Source organism: Genypterus blacodes, unplaced genomic scaffold (assembly GCF_046128005.1).
Source record: "Genypterus blacodes isolate CSIRO-AG114 ecotype Tasmania unplaced genomic scaffold, CSIRO-AGI_Gbla_v1 ptg000067l_1, whole genome shotgun sequence".
Classification (NCBI taxonomy): Eukaryota; Metazoa; Chordata; class Actinopteri; order Ophidiiformes; family Ophidiidae; genus Genypterus; species Genypterus blacodes.
Window position 1 is genome coordinate 17,052,498 of NW_027466879.1, and position 17,829 is coordinate 17,070,326.

The following is a 17,829-nucleotide window of genomic DNA, read 5'->3' on the forward strand; positions in this document are numbered from 1 at the left end:
GGGTTTATCTCTACACCTCCATCCACACACACAGGCCTACGTTTCCTGACTGAGTCACTCTGCCTGGTGGAAGTGCAGCTTACACAGCGTTCATGGATAAAGAAAGGAGCAAATCATGCATACAGGAGGGGATCTACTGTCGGTCAGTCTGTCAGTCTCACACACACACACACACACACACACACACACACACACACACACACACACACACACACACACACACACACACACACACACACACACACACACACACACACACACACACACCAGTGATAACAGCTCATCAGACCCGTCTCCTCATTTCACATGTTCTCTACCAGAGTTGGTTGGGGCACCACAGCTTCTGCAGATGGAAACACGTGGAGAGCATGAGTGTATGAGCTCCATGTGTGTGATATCACTTTCTGTATTCACACCACATCCCAGCATGCCTCTGTGCTCCCTTGTTCACTGCCTTGCAGAGAAGGAGAGATGATAATACGTTCCTCTGGCATTCCTGCTTGAATATGAATGAAAGATCCAAACAGAAACAGAAAAGTTCCCTGCTCACACACACCAGAGGTCAAAGGGTCATCCCACTGATTTAGGACATGATGTGATTAACAGAAGGTTGACGCTAACATCTGTACACACAAGTACAGCAGATCAATGGGTATTGATCCAAAGCAGTGTTTGTCAAACACACTCAAAGAAAACATCCTCATCATTTCTGACATTTCCCAGCAACCCCCCAAGATAATGGTCTTGTTGCACACTCAGCCTCCTTTGGGCTCTCGAGGGAAGAAATGGCTTTAATAACACAGAGCTGCTGAGGAGAGTCACTGTCTGATTATTAACAAACTCCATCACCAGGAAAAGTTAACGCGCTCTTGTTCTTCATAAGCAATTGTGCCAATTAGGTACTCAGTGAGGTGATCTAGGCTGCGTCATTTGAAAAACCTCTTTCTCAGTCGCATGACTCGACTTCTCCACTTTGAATGCGGCCGAGAAATGGAGCCTTTGTTTGGGAGAAAGTGGATGACATAACCGGCTCACCTTTCCCGGACTGGCAATTCCCAGAAACCAACTAAATGAACTAATTTGAAGTGGAAAAGGAGCAGATGATATCAGAGGCTTAGTAAGCGGCTCCATGTACGGGAAGATGTGACCTTGTGACCCCTGCAGGACGCAGCGTGCATAGCAGCAGCAGAGGACGGCTTTAGTGAACCTTAATATGGAAGATGAACTAAGAATCTATGTTCACTCGACGCTCTAATTTGGAATCATTATTTCTCTCCAAAAGCCAAGAATTCTAAATCTAAATATAAAATGTGATTTAACATTAATCACTGATGAATTGCTTCTTACGTCATTTTTAAGAGTTGAAACAGATTGCTGTTGATTCAGAAAAATAATCTGCACCACTTTGATATGAATGATGTGTATAAAATAAGACAAAGAGACCAAACAATCTGTGTAAAATTGGAAAGTTTAGTTAGAAAAAAGTCATTTGACATAAGGAAAATATTTACAGTGATCAATAACATCAATCTATGCACCTGCAAGTAAACAAAAAGGTAAAAAAACATGTCAAACTGCTTGAAGCACATGATGACCTCAGTATTATACGGTTCTATCTGACATTTTGGTTGAAATGAGTGATTCTATATGATCTTGTGGGGTTATTTATTGGATTCTTCAAATGTATTGGCTTTAGTGGTTTAAAAAAGTCAAAATTGGCAAAACTTTAAAGTTCTGGATCTCTAACCTGGGGCCAGACTGAACCTGAAAATACAAAAGACACACATCCCTAAAATTAGTTCAGAAACAGATTGGGGTTTCTGGAGTGACTTAAAAACAAAAGAGAAAATATTAAATCCAATAAAGATGCAAAATCTACATAGCTGCCATTAGTAAGCATGTGACTGGACGGAGACAACAGCAAGGAGATGCAAGATGGAGGAGATGCAAAACATAGAAAACTACTTGACGGCTGCACCCGAGTGGCTGTTTTGGCGTGATCGCTTTCCCTCGCCGTCTCACCAGTTCACTTACAATTCCCATAATGCCTTTCAGACAGAACGGGCTTACAAAAACATGAAAAAAATACACCAACACATAAGATGGACCCATATATACAAGGTGTGTGAGAGTGTTCTGCAAAAAGTGTGAATGTGAAGTCTTAGATAAGTGATGTGTGTGTGTGTGTGTGTGTGTGTTCCCTATTGAACGTGGCAGTTCTCTTCCTGCTTTGCCCGCTCCTTTAAGCCACTTTCCGTCTGCTCGGGCGTTTGTGCCGACCTCAGCGAGCGCCGTGCGGTTTTCTCGTCGCGGCTCGGCGAAGTGTACTTCCCGTTTGACCCTTCGGTCACCGTGGTGGAAGATGGGCTGTTAAGAAGGGGGAGGGGCCCCAAAACCTGTAGAGACAGAGCAATATGAGAAACAGAGATTACCCAAAGAGGACCAAAGTTCACTTGGCGAGTCAGTGGGGGAGGCCCATCAGGTGGGATCCGAACCCGCCACCTCGCTTTACTTCAGTTGACCTGCGAGCAGTAAGAAGCTGACCTGACCTGGACTAATCCAAAAGTCGGATGGCAGCTTCCGGATACCCCGGGGACAAATCAGGGGCCCTGCAACCTGAACTAACACGCAGCTGCTGACCTGGAAAATTGTCTGTATCTGGGAATTTGCCCTGTTAAGCCATTTGTAAAAAGCTGCGTGACATTATGTGCAGATTAATCTAAGAGGAAGGAAAATACTGTGTAATGAGTCACTGATGGGTGAGTCAAGCAAAACATTCTCCACATGTAGAAGTTAATGACTGAGGAGTTAATTATAAGATGAATATTTTGGAAAAACAGCTTGTTCTGTTAATCCTCATAACAGTTTTATTGATGCTCATCTCCCCCTGTTGGGCCCAGAATGTAACTGCACATCAAACCTGTCTGCTGGTGTGCTCGTGTGTCTCAGCCTTCACTTTCAGCCCTTGTAGGTTCATTTGTGGTGATATTTGAGAGAGACGATGGTGTGTCTTTGCGTCGCTCACCTTGCTGTCAGCTGCGTCGGTCGTACCCGTTTGTCTGGTGGCCAGTCGGGGGCTACAGCGCTTCACTGTGGTCCTCCTCATGATGAAGGGGCTGGCCTCCCCCATGGGAATATCAGCGAAACCTGAATGGAGATCAGATGATGTCAGAGAACAATACCGATGAAGAGAATGTGGCGCTCAATCGTCACTAATGTGCTGCTGAGGAGTGACGGGGACACGCAGCAGTGCTGTAGCTCGACACCGGGTGGCAGCGCCCTGTACGTACCCCTCTGCACCAGTTCGGGAAGCCCCTCCGGCTTGAACTCGTCCTCTTCCTGTTCGCGTTTGGGTGTGGTCGTCCCTGCCGCGTTCTCTCGTAGCTTCTTGGTGAGGTTGTGCAGCGCCTCCTGCGCGCCGTCTTTATCGCTGATGTTGCGGTGGCCCCGTTTGCCAGATGAGCGGGACACGGGAATGAGGGACGCGCGAGGAGTTGAAGGAGCCGTGTTCTCTGCGTTGTTGCTCTTCACTTCCTGCTGTTGTCTGGAGGAAGACTTCCTGCCTGAACGCTGCCCAGTGGCCCTGTCGGCGCTGCTTGGGTGGCCGTTGGTGTGGCTGGCGTGCTGGCTGGCTGTGATCTGCTCCAGCCGTGTGGTCACAGCCTCGTTGGTCTCCTCCAGTTTGTGTACTTTGACCATAAGGCTGCAGTATTTGTCCATGCTCTCATCCGCCTCCTTGCTCTTCTCCTCCAGAAGTTGGTTTACTTCTCGCAGGTCCTCTCTGGTTTCTTCCAGCTGTCTCTCCCTCTCTTCCAACTCCTTCCTCCTCTCGTCTACGGCAGCCTGGAGCTCTTCCGCCACTTTGCTCCTCTCTTCTGCCTCGCTCCTCTTCTCCTCTGCCTCCTGCGTCTTCTTCTCCAGGGCGGCCTGAAGGTCCAGCACTTCTTTCTTTTGCTCCTCCGCCTCCTTCTTCAGCTGGTTGACCTCAGCCTGCGTCTCCTCGCTGCTCTTTGCATCTCCTGTAACAAACATTCAACTGTGCTTTAGGCAGGCGTGAGGCGGGACAGACCTGAGTGTGGTCACATGGTTAACTGGACTCCGCTCAAAAACTATGTGTGCCTGTGTGCTCACCTGGGCTGTGTGACATCACTTCCTGTTTTTCCTGCTCCAGCTGTTTGCAGGTCTTCATCCACAGGTTCATCTTACTGAGGGCCGAGTCTCGCTCTTTAGCCAGACGGGCGCCTCGGGACGACAACTCCGACACCTGCGAGGGCCGGACAGAGACTCTGCATCAGGTCTGAACAAATAGCAAGTGTGTGTGTGTGTGTGTGTGTGTGTGTGTGTGTGTGTGTGTGTGTGTGTGTGTGTGTGTGTGTGTGTGTGTGTGTGTGTGTGTGTGTGTGCACTTACCTGCTCTGTCTTCGTCTCCAGCTGTTTCTCCAAAGAGGCGACTGCAGACTGAAGGTTCTCTTGTTCCGTCACTAGTTGTTCCTTCTCCGTCTCTGCTCTTTGCTTCTCTTCTTCTAGTGCAGAGAGCGCAGAGCTCAGGTTCTCTTTCTCTCCTTCACTCAAAGCGACGGAGCTCTGCAGCTTCTCTTTTTCTCCCTCCAGCCTCGATTTATCCTCTTCTATTCTTTGATTTTCCCGCTTTAACGAATGCAGTTCATCGTGCGCCTCCTGCTTCTCCTTCACCATGGAGGCGAGGCTGGAGGAGAGCTTCTCCCTCTCCACTGCCAGCGTCTCTCTCACAGACTCCAGAGTGCAGCAGAAGTCGTCTCTCTCCTGTTCGACTGAAGACAAAGTTAACTGCAGTTTCTCCTTTTCCTCCGTGAGTCGTGCCTTCTCTTCCTCCAGCTGAGTTTTCCCTGAAGTGAGAGAAGCGATGGATTGGTGTGAGGCTTCTCTGCTCTCTGCCTCCCTCGTAGCTCTCTCCTCTTCTGCCTTTATAAGTGTTTTAAGCGCCTCAGTTTCTTCTTCCAGACTCTGCGTACGGGTCCTCATGTTGGCCCTCTCGTTCGCCCACTCCTCCACAGAGCACTCCAGACGCTCTCTCTCCTTCGCTAGCTCTTCCAGCTGAGCCTGCATCCTCTCTTTCTCCCCCTCCGTCTCTGCGTTCCTGCGTTCCAGGGAGATTCCCCTCTGCTGAGAAGATTCCAGCTGATCCTGGAGTTCACCTACTCGCTTGTTTTGGTTCTCCGCTTCCTCTCTCATCCCCTTTTCCAGCTCCTCCACTCTGCATCTCTGCCTTTCCTCCTCCTCTCTTCTGTCCATCTCGGCCCTCTCCATCCCCCTCTCCAGCTGCTCCTTGGTAGCCTTCAGCTCCTCTATCTCTTGGCTTTTCTTCTCCAGCTCTTTCTCCATGTGCTCTTTCTCAGATCTCAGCGTGTCCAGGGTGGCAGAGAGCTCAGACAGCTTGTCCCCGATCTCTCTCTTCTCCTCCTCCACCTGAGGGGCAGATGGTGGGAAGATTAGAGACAAATTCAATGAAAAGCCTCAGTTCAAAAGAGAGAAGAAGAATAGAAACTTCTAACGAGCAACAAAGTGGAACATGACACAGAAGCATGTGACCGTACCTTTCTCTGTTCCTCCTCCAGTTCATCTTTGGCCGTCTCCGCCTGTGCAAGTACATATCACATCATATTTAATACAAGAGAGAGAGATGTGAGCTGTGAGCTTATCTGATCTCCTGATGTGTTGATTTATTGCAGCGGCTCTAAATCGTGTCATTACCTGCATCACAGCCTCTTCCAGGCTTTGCTCCACCTCGTCCTTCTCTCTCTCCAGCCCGTCGATGCGGTCTTGCAGAGAGTCTGACTTCCTCTGGGCAGCTGTGGAGTTCACAGAGTCACAGTTAGGACAACTTCTCCTCAGGTCTCAACAACAACAGTAAGACGCTCAGCTCGGTCTCTTCAGTCGTCACCTTTGAGCAGCTCGCCCATCTTGTTCTTCTTCCTCTCGTCCGACTCGATGCGAACCCGGAGCTTTTCTATGCCGCTCCTCATCTGCTTGACCTCGTCCTGTGTGGAGTTCAGGCGAGAGGCGATCTCCCCTTTTTCAAGCAGAGACGACTCCAGAGACTGCAAGAGACGACTCACCTCTCCCTCTAAATCCTTATGGGCCAAGAGGAGGAGGAGATTTAAAACTCTTAAAGTCTGCTTCTGACTACTTAAAACTATTTTGTACTCCCTTAATGATTTGTTGTTGTCCCCTCACCTGTATCTTGGAGACCATGGACTCTGCGTTCTGACAGGTCGAGGTCTCGTCTGCTCTGAACTTGTCCAGCTGCCCACTGAGCTCCTCCGTCTCGGCCCTCTGCTGATAGATGGTTTCCTCCAGGGCTCTGATCTGCTCCAACAGCTTCGGTTTAAGAGAAAATAAACTCTTAATAGAAATCACAACATAACCAATTCCCGAGCAGGTGATGACTGATCACTGATGTCTGTACCTGCTGCCTCTCTTGCTGCAGCTTCTCCAGGTTGCTCTGCAGGGCGTCACACTCCTTCTTTCCCGCTCTGATGTCCTCCTCCAGGATGGAGATCAACTGTCTGGTGTCACAGTTGGTCTTCTCCAGACTGTCGACCTGTTCCTTCCATTTGCCCACAGACTGATTCACCTCATCTCGCTCCTCGGTACACGACACAAGCTCTGACCTCAGCTGGGTCGTCTATGAGAACACATCATTGATCAGTGGGGTGTTTGCTAGAGAATATGCACATTGCCTCACTGCTTACTGATCCACTCCAGAACAAAGACGTGACTTTGCATTACCTCAGCCAGGAGCGTCTCCATCTTCTCCTCCATGCATGAACAAGTCTTCCTCTGGCTCTCCGCCTCGGCCTTCAGCCCAGCGCTCTCCACCTGCAGCGAGTCCAGGTCGGTCTCCATGCCGAGGATGTGCAGCTCCAGGTTGGCCTTCTCAGAACGAACCCGACTCAGCTCGCTCCTCTGCTGGAGGAACTTCTCATCCCAGCAACCTGCGGAACATATCACACGTTTTAAATTACGACCACACTCGGGTGATTGTTCACAAATAGTGTGAGACGTTAACTGCATCTGCCGAGTGCAGCGCAGGATCTTTTACCTTTGGCCATCTCCAGTCCTTCCAGCATATCCGTAACATCAGTCAGCTGGCATTTAGTCGTCTGTAGCTGCACAGATAACGCCTCCCGCTCCTCTGACAGCTGGGATATCTAAACATTCACACACACGGTTACTGTCGGGTTCGGCAGATGTAACGTTTGCAGAATAGAACGACAACATTAATAATGACACGATGCACTTCCTGTCCTCTACCTGGTTTGCGAGCTCTTTCTTCTCCTTGTTCAGCTTCTGGGCTGTTCCACTTGCCTCTTCTTCTGCTGCCTGAAGTTTCTCCTCCAGCGTCTGAACTTGGACCTCCAGGTCGGAGCTCAGCTCTTTTCTTAGAGCGAGATCTGAGTTCAGCAGCTCGAGCTCTATGTGGAGGGCCTGGAGTTCGCCTTGTTGTTTTCCGGCCGTTTCCTTGTAGTGGTTGAGATCATCTTGTAACTGGGGCTCTGTGGCTGACAGGCAGATGGAACATGATTCATTAATGAGCAGTTAAGTCATATTCCATAGTCTGATTAACAACAAAAGGAGCATCAATAGTCTAACCAGGTCCTTGTCTTAACTTTGCAGTGATGGAAACTAAAATGCTGCATCGGTGAAATCGGTTTGAAGCACCGTGTAATGACTCACTGCTGCATTGATCCTGATCTGCGGGGGGCTGCTGGTGCTCCTGCTGTGACTCTGACTGCAGTGCTGACTGGGAGGCTCCCAGCTGTGCTGCTTCCTCCTGGTCACAGCTTATTTCACTCTCCTCCTCCATTGCCCGCAGCAAATCCTCCTCCTCCTCAATGTCTTCCTCACACCTTGGGTTAGACGCAATTAGCAAAAAATAGCAAATGAGTAAAGTTAAAGACAGACGGGAGCCGGCTAGAGGCCCGATGACTGATGTGAACATCCAAAAAGGTTTATACACGTATGGATTAAGCAGCGTACCGTTCTCTGGTTTCCTCCTCGCTCCTCATTTCGCTCATCTCCAGCTCCTCCTGCAGGTTCTGGGGCTCCTGCGCTGAGGACAGGATGGAGGGCTGGGGACAGTTGTTCTCTGTGAGTGAGGTCATCTCTTCTTCACAGTTCTCATCAGCAGTGAGATCCAGGGAAGCGTGTAGTGTGAGCTTCTCTTCAACGAGTTGATTAGAGTTCATCTCTATTTTAAGCGTCTCATGTTCTTGATTCTCGTCAGACAACATCTCATTTGATTGAGATGTTAGATCACAAACTGCCTCTGATTGCATGTTTGCATCATGAGATCCATTTTCCTCTTTTGGCAGCTGCTCCAGTCTGGCCTCTAGCTGATGTTTCTCTTCAGTTACTTGGTTTAACTTAATGTCTGTTTGAAGCTTTTCTTCGGTTATGCGGCGTACGTCGCCCTCAAGCTGCTGGTTCTTCTCCACTGTCTGCTTCAAGCTTGTCTCCAGCTGGTTGTTCTCATCAGAGAGCTTGTTTAAGGTAGCTTCTAGATCAACCTTCTCCTCCTTTATCAGCTTCAGGGTGACATCTAGCTGGGCTTTCTCATCAATGACCTGTCTGAAGGTCGATTCAGCTTCGTGTTTCTCTAAGATCGTTTGACTGATCTTGGTTTCTGCTTGCTGGATTTTTTCAGTCAACTGCTTGAGGTTTACCTGCAGCTGTTTGTTCTCTTCAGCGAGTTTGTCTAGAGTAGCTTCCAGATGTTTCTTCTCTGCAATTACATGAATCAAATCAGTTTCTCCTTGTTGTTTGTCATTCATTACCTGGTTCAAAGTAACCTCAAGGCTGGTTTTGTCCCCGAGCAGCAGAGAGAGATTACGGTCTTTGTCCTCAATTATCTGTCTGAGGTTTGTCTCCAACTTCAATTTTTGCTCGGCGGCCTCACTGAGTTTAGACTCTAATGCGGCAACGTTCTCCTCAAGTTGGGTTAGTTTGGCAGCATCTTCCTCCAGACGACTTATTTCACAGCTCCTCTCTGACAATTCCTCCTTAGCGGTGATGTACTGTGACTCAAGCTCAGAATTCTGGGATTGGACCTCATCAAAACGGGATTCCAAGACAGAGACCTAAAATCAGAGTTACAGTATGTTTATGCTAAAGTTCATTTGTGTAGCACCTTTCAAAAGCTTATGTCACAAAGTGCTTCAGAGGTGCGAAGTGCAGGACAAAATTAAAAAACAAATGAATTTCTGATGCCATATTCAGCCAATGGGTGACTTTCTGTATACCAGTTACATTATTTGAGGCCAAAATGAAACAAAAGCATGAATTATGGACTGAAGTATGGAAGTGCTGCTCTGTACTTCAGTGTGTCTGTGTCTCTACCTGTGCTTTGCTGTCCTCCAGCCTGGACTCCATGTCGGACATCTGGGTTTGGTTGTGAGCAAGCTTACCCTCCAGTGAGTATATAGTTCCTCTCTGCTCCTCCACCTGATTTTCAAAAGCATTCACGGTTGCCTCGTTGTCGTCCAGGTCCATTTGCAGCATCTCCACTTGAACCTTAATGTGGACAATTGAAGGAAATGAAGCGGTTAAATCTGAGGCAGACTGGTGTAACACAGCAAGGTAATTTTCTTTTCTATGCAAGAAAACTGTAAACAAGCAGAGCTCTAACTCTTAAGTGATGAACATAATATTAACCAGACCTTGATTTTGTTCATGGCCTTGGTCTGCTCTGCTTCCACTTTATTCAGCTTCTCCTTCAGACTCTTTATCTGGCCGTCTCTCTCCTCCAGGCCTTGTGAAGCAGCTGACAACGTTGCCTTCAAAGAGTGGATGTCCTTCTGACGAGCACTGGATTCCATGTTGGCAGCGGTTTCTGATCGCTTGGTGGCTTTAAGCTGCTGTTTAAGGCTCCTCTGCTCACTGAGGTGACTCTGGATCTCTGAGCTGTGGCTCTCTGACGCTCTGCTCATCGTCTCCGTCACTTCTTTGGCCTCGTTCTCCAAAGTACGGATCAGACTTATTTTCTCTGTCAGGGTTTTCTCCAGGCTTGAGTTGACTTCAACAGTGGAGGAGTGACTCTTCTCCAGAGCTTCCAGTTCATTTTTCAAGACAGGAAGCTTCTCTGCTGCATCCTTGAATTCAGTTACCTCGCCCTCCAAAGAGGATATCTTCCCAACAAGGTTGTTGATCTTCTCACAGTGATTAAGCTGCAGGATCTTAAGAACAAATAGAATGAAGGTGAGGCTACTATACAGTCTTTACAGTCAGATAGAGATCAAGAAGAAAAGCAACACAATTTGTTTTTATAAAATCTACAAGATTAATAGTTTTTCCCCAGATAAGAGGAAATGTAGTACAACATAAAAGAAAACAAACATAATTTTACCCCTGCTTCTTTCTTCATCTCTTGAACTTCCCTTTGCAGTTCAGCGTTTTCTTCCTCCACACAGGTCATCTTGGCCTCAGCCTCTCTGACCTTCCTCTCCTTCTCTTCCGTCTGCCTCTGCAGATCCTTGAGCTGCTCTCCTAATTGCTCCAGTGCTTCTGATTTCTCCTCAAACATCCGTTTGTGCCCCTTTTCGCTCTCAGACAGTGTCTTAATCTGTCTCTGCAGCTCAGCTCCCAGATGCTCCTGGACCTTCAGGACCTGATCCTTGGAACTGATCTGAAGACAGGAAGATAAGAATTCAGCTATGGTTTTTATATGTTATGATGTAATCCTATCATGCTAGACAAACTGATTACTTCATCAATTCCAGCCTTGTTCCAGTTTTACACACCGTTTTGAAATACCAGCTACTGCCTGAAATATTCAACTCCATTAACTGATCAACAAAGCAGGAGTCAATATTACCAATTAATCATTAACATAAACAATAAAATAACATAATCATCATAAACAATACAATAAGAGCAGACAATCTAGTTCAATATGTTACCAGTTAAGTTGCCCAGTGACAGTGAAGTGAAACACACCTGGGTTTTGGTGAGCAGCAGCTCTTGCTGAGCTTCCTCCAAACGAAGCTTGATCTGCTCAGCCTCCTCAGCCTTTGCTGTGACGCTCTCCTCACACTGCCTCATCAGAGCCGCCTTCTCCTCCGCCAGCCTGACACACATCAGAGGCAACAGACAGGAAACACGCACATTAGAAGAATCTTTATCATTTAGGGTTTCCACTGAGGAGACATTTGCCAGAATACTATTTGAACGTAAACATATCCAGACTATTGTTGACTGAACAGATCGAAACAACAGCAAACATCACAGTCACTGATTAAATGACCAGGTACTGAGATCAGCCTTTCCATTCAGTCAGATGTGACTTCATTTGTGTAGAATTATTATTATTATTTTTTAGATAAAAAGAAAAGGCAAACAAAAAAAGGAAATGTCCCACCTGGCACTTTGCTCCTGGTGCTGTGCGGTGGCCTGAGCCAGGCTCTCCCTGAGCTGCCTGATCTCAGACTGGCTCAACTCAACGATCTGGTCTTTGGAGCAGACCAGGTCCTGCAGCTGGGCATAGGAACTCTCAGCCTCCTCTGCTCGAACCGTTTCCTTTTGCAGCCGTGACTCCAAGTCTTTAATCTGTTCAAATAAAAACAGGATTACTTTTCTTGCAACTGTGTTCTGTACAGCCTTGTTCGTTTCATTGAGTGCTGCTATGTCTCATTTTGCATCATATTGCTTATAATGGCATGCAACGGTATTAGATTAATAGTGCAGTCTAATTCAATGACATAGAATATAGTTCTCCATTGAATCCTCCTAAAATGTAAAACGCATTATGATCCCATAGTACTTTGTAGTATAGCATTTGAATATAAACTGACCTGTGTTTGTAGTTGTGCCACTTGCACGCAGACATTCTCCAGGTCTTTGGTGTGTTTCTGTCTGGCCTCAGAGAGTTCAGACTGGAGCTCCTCGTACTGGTGCTGCCTCTCCACAAGCTCTGTGCTCTTGTTGAGGAGTTCTCCCTTCAGAGAATCAATCTGGGCTGACAGAGTGGCTCGGTCACCCTCTGCAGTCACAATCTGCTTCTGCACCCAGTGGAAACATAATGATGGTTAGGAGTCAAAGTTTTTTGAATGAATATACAAAGTGCTTTGGTAATAGTGCACAGGTTACCTTTAATTCATCACTAGCCTCAATCTGCAATCTGAGACTCTTCTCGGAGTCAGAGATTTTCTCAGTCAGATCTTTCTGCACTGCCTCAGTTTCATTGATCAGCGTCTCCTTCTCTTTCTTCCACTCCAGGAGCACTTGGTGCTCTTCTTTCAGTTCCACACATTCATTCTGTTTTGCAGTGAGACTGGATTTCAGCTCCTGGTTGTCCTTCTCTACAACTGTGAGCCTCGTGGTCAGTTGCTCTGTCTCCATCTTCTGTTTCTGCAGTTCTTTCTGGGAGCTAGAGCAAAACAACACAGCAATGTTTACAGGTTAAATACTAAGCATATGCAAATATAATTCTGTTTGCAAAATGTGATAGAAAACACAATGACCTTTCATTTTTGTTCTCTGCTTCAGAAAGTGACTTCTTGAAGTTTGTCAGCTCCTGGGATGATGACAGATTTTGTTGCTCCAGTTTAGCCTGAAGCCTCTTCAGCTCCTCCGTTTGTGCCTCTGATTTAGCTACAGAGCCAACACATTATCATATTCAATGTTAGCTACAATGTAGCTGCAAAGGTGGTAAAATACAGAGATAACCTCAGATTATTACCAGAACAGCTAATACTGCGATTTCCATTCATACCACTGCTTTACCTTTGAGATCATCTAGTAGACACTGGGTGCGTTTGAGGCTCTGGTCTAAGCTCTTCTTCTCTTCCTCCAACTGACACAGATGCCTGCTCTTCTGGTCCAACTGCACAGACGCACTGTTCTTTTCTTTCTGAAGCTCCTAAAGAGAGGATGAGGAGAAACAAGGAAATGTGAATAATCACTCAATATGAAGTGACAGCTGCAATATCATAGCCTTTATTAACACTTGACACACACAAGCCTACACACACACACACACACGCGCACACAGAGGAGACTCACCTCCATCTTCTTGCGCACATCCTGCTCTTTGGTCTGGCTGACCTGGAGGCTTTGCTCGGACCTCAGCAGTTTATGTCTCTGCTCCTCCACCTCCCTCTCCACCTGATTCTTCTGGAGGCTTAGCTGAGTAGGAGAGCAACAAAAAGCAAAATAGAGTCAAAGGAATGACTCAAACTGCCTAAAACCTCAATCTAAATTTAGCACAGAAGTGCTGTCACACAAATTCTAGCTGTGAGGTGCTGGAGACGAATCAAAGAAGGAGAACAGAAGTGAAGGACAGAGTCAGGTTACCTTCTCCATGTCTGCCTGGAGTACGTTGCAGTCTGTTTTGGACTGTTGGATGTCTTGGGTAAGTTTTGTTCTGGTCTGGTTGAACTGTTGTTCCAAAGCCTGGTGAGAGGTCTGGAACTGAGCTAGCTCCTACAAAACACCAACAAATACACATCATCTCAAACAGTGCTGTTTATTAGTAATAGCTGATTCACAAATAGAGGGACAGTATACGACAGGCATGCAGTCATTGAAGCTGTGTGGAAAAGGCTGTTCGACCTTCTGACTGTCTCTCTCCTGGTCCTTTATTTTCTGCTCCAGGGCTCGTTTGCAGCTCTCAGCATTGTGCCTCTGACAGCTCATCTCCTCTGTGACCTGCTTCAGCTTCTGCTCCACCGATGAACACTAAGAACACACAGCAGAAGATGTCATACCAGTGATGTAATCAATCCCCTCTGTTTTAGCTACTAACTCCTTTAATATAAACCTTGTCATCCGGTTGAAATTTAAAATATATCTCACTTAGATCATCAAACTCTAAAAGCAAAGATGGAAACCTACCTTGGCCTCAAGCTGCTCGTGTTTATCTTTAGCCTGGGTCAGCTCCTGGCCGTTCCTGGCCAGGTCTCTGTCCCGCTCACTCAGCTCTTTGCGGGCTTTGTCCACTTGGGTTTGGAGCTCTTGCAGTTTAGAGGCCTGGTTACGGACCTCTTTCTCCTGGCAGGACAGACTTCTCTCCAGCTCTGACACACGGCCACGCAGCTCTGACAGAGAATTTTGATAAGACAATCAGAGATATTAATACTACAACAGAACCTTGCAAAGCTGTCAAACACTGGAACACAGTATCGCAGCGTTAAAGAAGGATCATAATGTTATATCACTTGTATCTAATTAACTAACTATACAGAAATATCTCATTTTAAATTCCAGGTGAAAAACCTGCAGAAATGGATACCTAGTATAGTAAAAAGTGACAAATACACTACGACATATTCCGTTCAGAGCTATGGAGGGAATATGTCTATAGCTCGTTATGATGAAGAATGAACCTTGGTTGAGAGCCCGGAGCTGATCCATGGGTTGGGTGGAGCCGCTGGGACTCTGGACTGCTCGTGCACAGCTGAGCTGCTGGCTGGATTTGATGGGCGTTTCCTCGTGAGCGTCCCAGAGGGATGAGCCGGTGCCACACCGCCTCTTCAGGGGCGTTTCCATGGCACCCTGGGATGGACGGCTCTGTGTGTGATCTTGCTGTTGCCATGGAAATATGGAAGATCCTGCTTGTTGGCGAGCAGCAATGTCCTTGTGGCTTAAACTTACTGATGACTGGTTCAAGAACTAGTAGAGGAGAAATGAGTTAACTTCGTCGACAAATAATGACACACACACAGTAATAAATGTGACTTAGACACTCACTTTGACCTGCAGGACTTTGAGTTCCGTCTCCAGTCTTTTCCTTTCCTCCACCTCCTGGCTGTATTTCTCCTGAAGCTCCTCTAGTCTGTTATCTGTAGCACACACATGCAGTTTACATGTCAGGATACAATAACACACTACACACATCCCATCCAATAAGTATATTTGACACATACATACGACTACACGAAAAGCTGATGACAACGACAATAACTATTGCTGCCATCTACTATAGCACATACAGTTGTACACTCTTATCATGTACAGAAATAGGCAAACACACAGTTTGTGAGCACAATAATTGGGTTAATAAGAAATGTGCAAAGAGAAAAAAAGGATTTGTCAGAAAACAACCCTTTTATGCAAGTTTCTTTTAAAAAAATGTGTCTTTAAGCCTAAAGGTTAACACAGGGGATAAAAACATGTGTGTTATACCCTGGTGTTTGTAAACAGAGGCAGCAGCTGGGGTGGGGAAACTCTTCTGCGGAGTATTGTATGGCTGAAGCTCAGAGGAAGAGGCTGACAGGGAGGAAGAGCCGGAGGGCAGAGACCGATCCAATTCATTTTTGTACCTAAGCAGAATGCAAAACACAAATATCATCAGTAAATTAAGATATAATAATAATAATAATAATTTTCACCGGTTTGTATTGAACTCAAATCGAAACTTGATCATATTACGGTGAGAATTAATCTGCAACAATCAACAACAGATCTGCAATGAAAAACACACACACACAATCCCCCGCTTTCTCAAAAACACACACACACACACACACAACTGCACATCAACATCTGACTCACTTCTTAAGCTCCTGTTCCAGGCGTTCGATGGTCTTCTTGCAGGAGCTGAGCTGGCCTTCCAAGTAGTTGACCTGAGTTTAGGAGCAGGGATTTAGTCATATCACAACAGAGAAATCACAGGATTATAGACTCAAAATAACCACAGCTGCACTAAAACTGTAGTTTGAGTTTCCCCACATTACATCAGCAACACTGACCTGCTGCTCTTTGACCCCGAGGTCATAAACAGCCTTCTGCCGTGCTTTCTCCAGTGAGTCGCACGACTCTACCAAAGACTGGTTCTCTCTTTTCAAAGAAGAAGTCTCAGTGCGTTCACTGTCCATCTGCAGGAGGAAACAGACGCAGAGAGGGAATTTAGTAAGTTCCTAAAACCTTCTTTTCCCATGAGGATCAATTAAGCTTCATTTAAGTTCACTCGTCCATCCATGCTCCACAACTGGCCTTTTGCTTCTGTTTCTGTAGGGCAGACTCCAGGGCGTCCTGTTGGAACTGTTTCTGGGTCCTTTCCTTCTTCAGTTTGTCCAGCTGAACTTCCATCTCCTTGATCTTCTGCAGGGCTTTCCCTGGAAGTCCATCCTTCCACTCCTCCACCACCCAGCTCATGGTTAGAAACCTTGGCAAATAGTTCATAAACTCAATTTTATAGGGGGAAAAAAAAAACCTAAACGTCTAAGGTAGTGCCTTTGCTAACAGCATTCTAGAGAATTTAACGTAAAACTGTCAGAATGTCAACATGACGCCGCCTTCGAAATACAAAGAGGGGAATGTCAACTGGACATTCCGCATACTGTATTTAGCAAGAAACAATGTAACTAGTTAAGTGGTGATACCTTCGTCCGTGTAAAAACACAACACACAAATAAACTTTGAAGGCTAGTGTCAAGCATCATGGCCGGTAGCTACCGTATGATATGCGGCCAGTCGGCGCTGGCGTGGGACCCAAATGAAGCAGTTAAATGTTAGTGAATTGGAGACCGTTTATTTAGTAAAGCACTAAACATATGAGATGTTGATAAAGCGGGTCAACTTGAATGCCAACGCTGAAGATAAAACCTCACAATTAACGGTATCAGCCCAAAGATAATATCTGTTTGTTTTTGTTAGCGTGGTAGCTAAATAAAGTATATGAATATTACACATCACACAACAGCACGGGCTGAAAATGTAAACTCTGATATGAAAATCCCGTTGATTTATTAAAAACACATTGATAGTTGTTGTTAACTGCACTTACTTTAGGCGCGACGGTTTCTCACGTTGAGTCTACTGCTGTTCTTTTCGTTGAAAAATTCAAATGTCCGCCAGATCTGTGATCCTCAAAGCTCCGCTCCCATTGGCTGCGCGCTGAGGAAAGGGAGCACGTTATTGGTTAACTTCTGTTCCTGCCCAACCACGTGACAGTCCTCGGCATACAAACGCAGCAAAGTCAATGACGTCATCAAAGGGAAGAATAATAAGATGCTGGCGATAAAAAACTTACACTACAATTCGTGCTATACATTTAGAAGTAACGTTTTCTTCAAACTATTGTAAAAACAATACAATGCGTATTTGTGTTATTAAATGCAATTCAATATCTTTGTCTGGAATTGACCAGAATTTGCACAGGCTTAAACCAACAACCCTTCTTGTGAGTTTCCAACGAAAAAAAAACGTGATTTAAAAAAATCATCTGTTTATATCCCGGGCCGCCTTTTTATCCACATGGATGTCAACCAGACAAATAAATACAAATAAAATAGATATAAGAAAAAAATAAAGGATATTTTAAAGTAGTTTAATGCATTAAGAAGTACAAGAGAATATAATTACAGAGGAAAATGTAGGCATTTAAATAAATGGCAGTTGACGTAGGCATGCCGTTTCCAAACACCGCCAGTAGATGGCAGCAGCTGTGTATAAAGACTTCATTGTTCAAAGATTTCAAGGTTTTTTTGCATGGAATCTGACCACGACGATGGGTTCCTGCTCTGCAATGTCCAAGTTGTAAAATAAGCATTTTCCAGTTTTCAAAACGTAGCATATTAAGTCCCGGCAAACAAATACACTTTACCCACTAGCACTCACGTCACTTAATATTTACTTGTAATAGTTTACTCTGCTGTTATTCAGTCTGGACTGCACTTTAACTCTATGGTCTTTAATGCTGAGTACTTTACACAAATATCAATATGTTGTTGTTGCTTGCCATGTCACAAGAAATTTTAATGTACAGAAGGACCTTGTGTTTTATTGAGCAGTTGACAAATGAACTTGAAAAGCTTTATTCTCATCTTTGCTGTCATGGCTGATGATTTTGAA

At 45.8% G+C, this 17,829-nt stretch overlaps 1 protein-coding gene across 2 annotated transcripts; it reads right to left on the reverse strand.

Annotated features, from left to right (window-relative positions):
- Positions 1-1,461: 1,461 nt before the first annotated feature.
- On the reverse strand, positions 1,462-16,811 carry cenpf (centromere protein F). Of its 2 annotated transcripts, none has more exons than XM_076156125.1 (35): positions 16,763-16,811; positions 15,970-16,141; positions 15,726-15,851; positions 15,529-15,599; positions 15,160-15,296; positions 14,725-14,816; positions 14,361-14,646; positions 13,870-14,072; positions 13,588-13,713; positions 13,330-13,458; positions 13,039-13,161; positions 12,760-12,895; positions 12,498-12,627; positions 12,124-12,403; positions 11,829-12,035; positions 11,396-11,583; positions 10,975-11,104; positions 10,385-10,663; positions 9,699-10,214; positions 9,379-9,552; positions 8,020-9,119; positions 7,717-7,889; positions 7,294-7,535; positions 7,082-7,190; positions 6,769-6,974; positions 6,446-6,664; positions 6,214-6,357; positions 5,921-6,110; positions 5,731-5,828; positions 5,574-5,615; positions 4,411-5,445; positions 4,132-4,264; positions 3,291-4,019; positions 3,026-3,147; positions 1,462-2,396 (listed from the first exon to the last, which is right to left on the reverse strand). In XM_076156125.1, exons 2-35 carry the CDS (start codon positions 16,129-16,131, stop codon positions 2,202-2,204), a joined length of 8,232 nt encoding a protein of 2,743 aa, XP_076012240.1. In that variant the 5' UTR covers positions 16,132-16,141; positions 16,763-16,811; the 3' UTR covers positions 1,462-2,201. The 2 variants fall into 2 exon arrangements, with proteins under 2 accessions (XP_076012240.1, XP_076012239.1); XM_076156124.1 differs by having other exon boundaries at positions 7,294-7,541.
- Between the last annotated feature and the right edge of the window lie 1,018 nt (positions 16,812-17,829).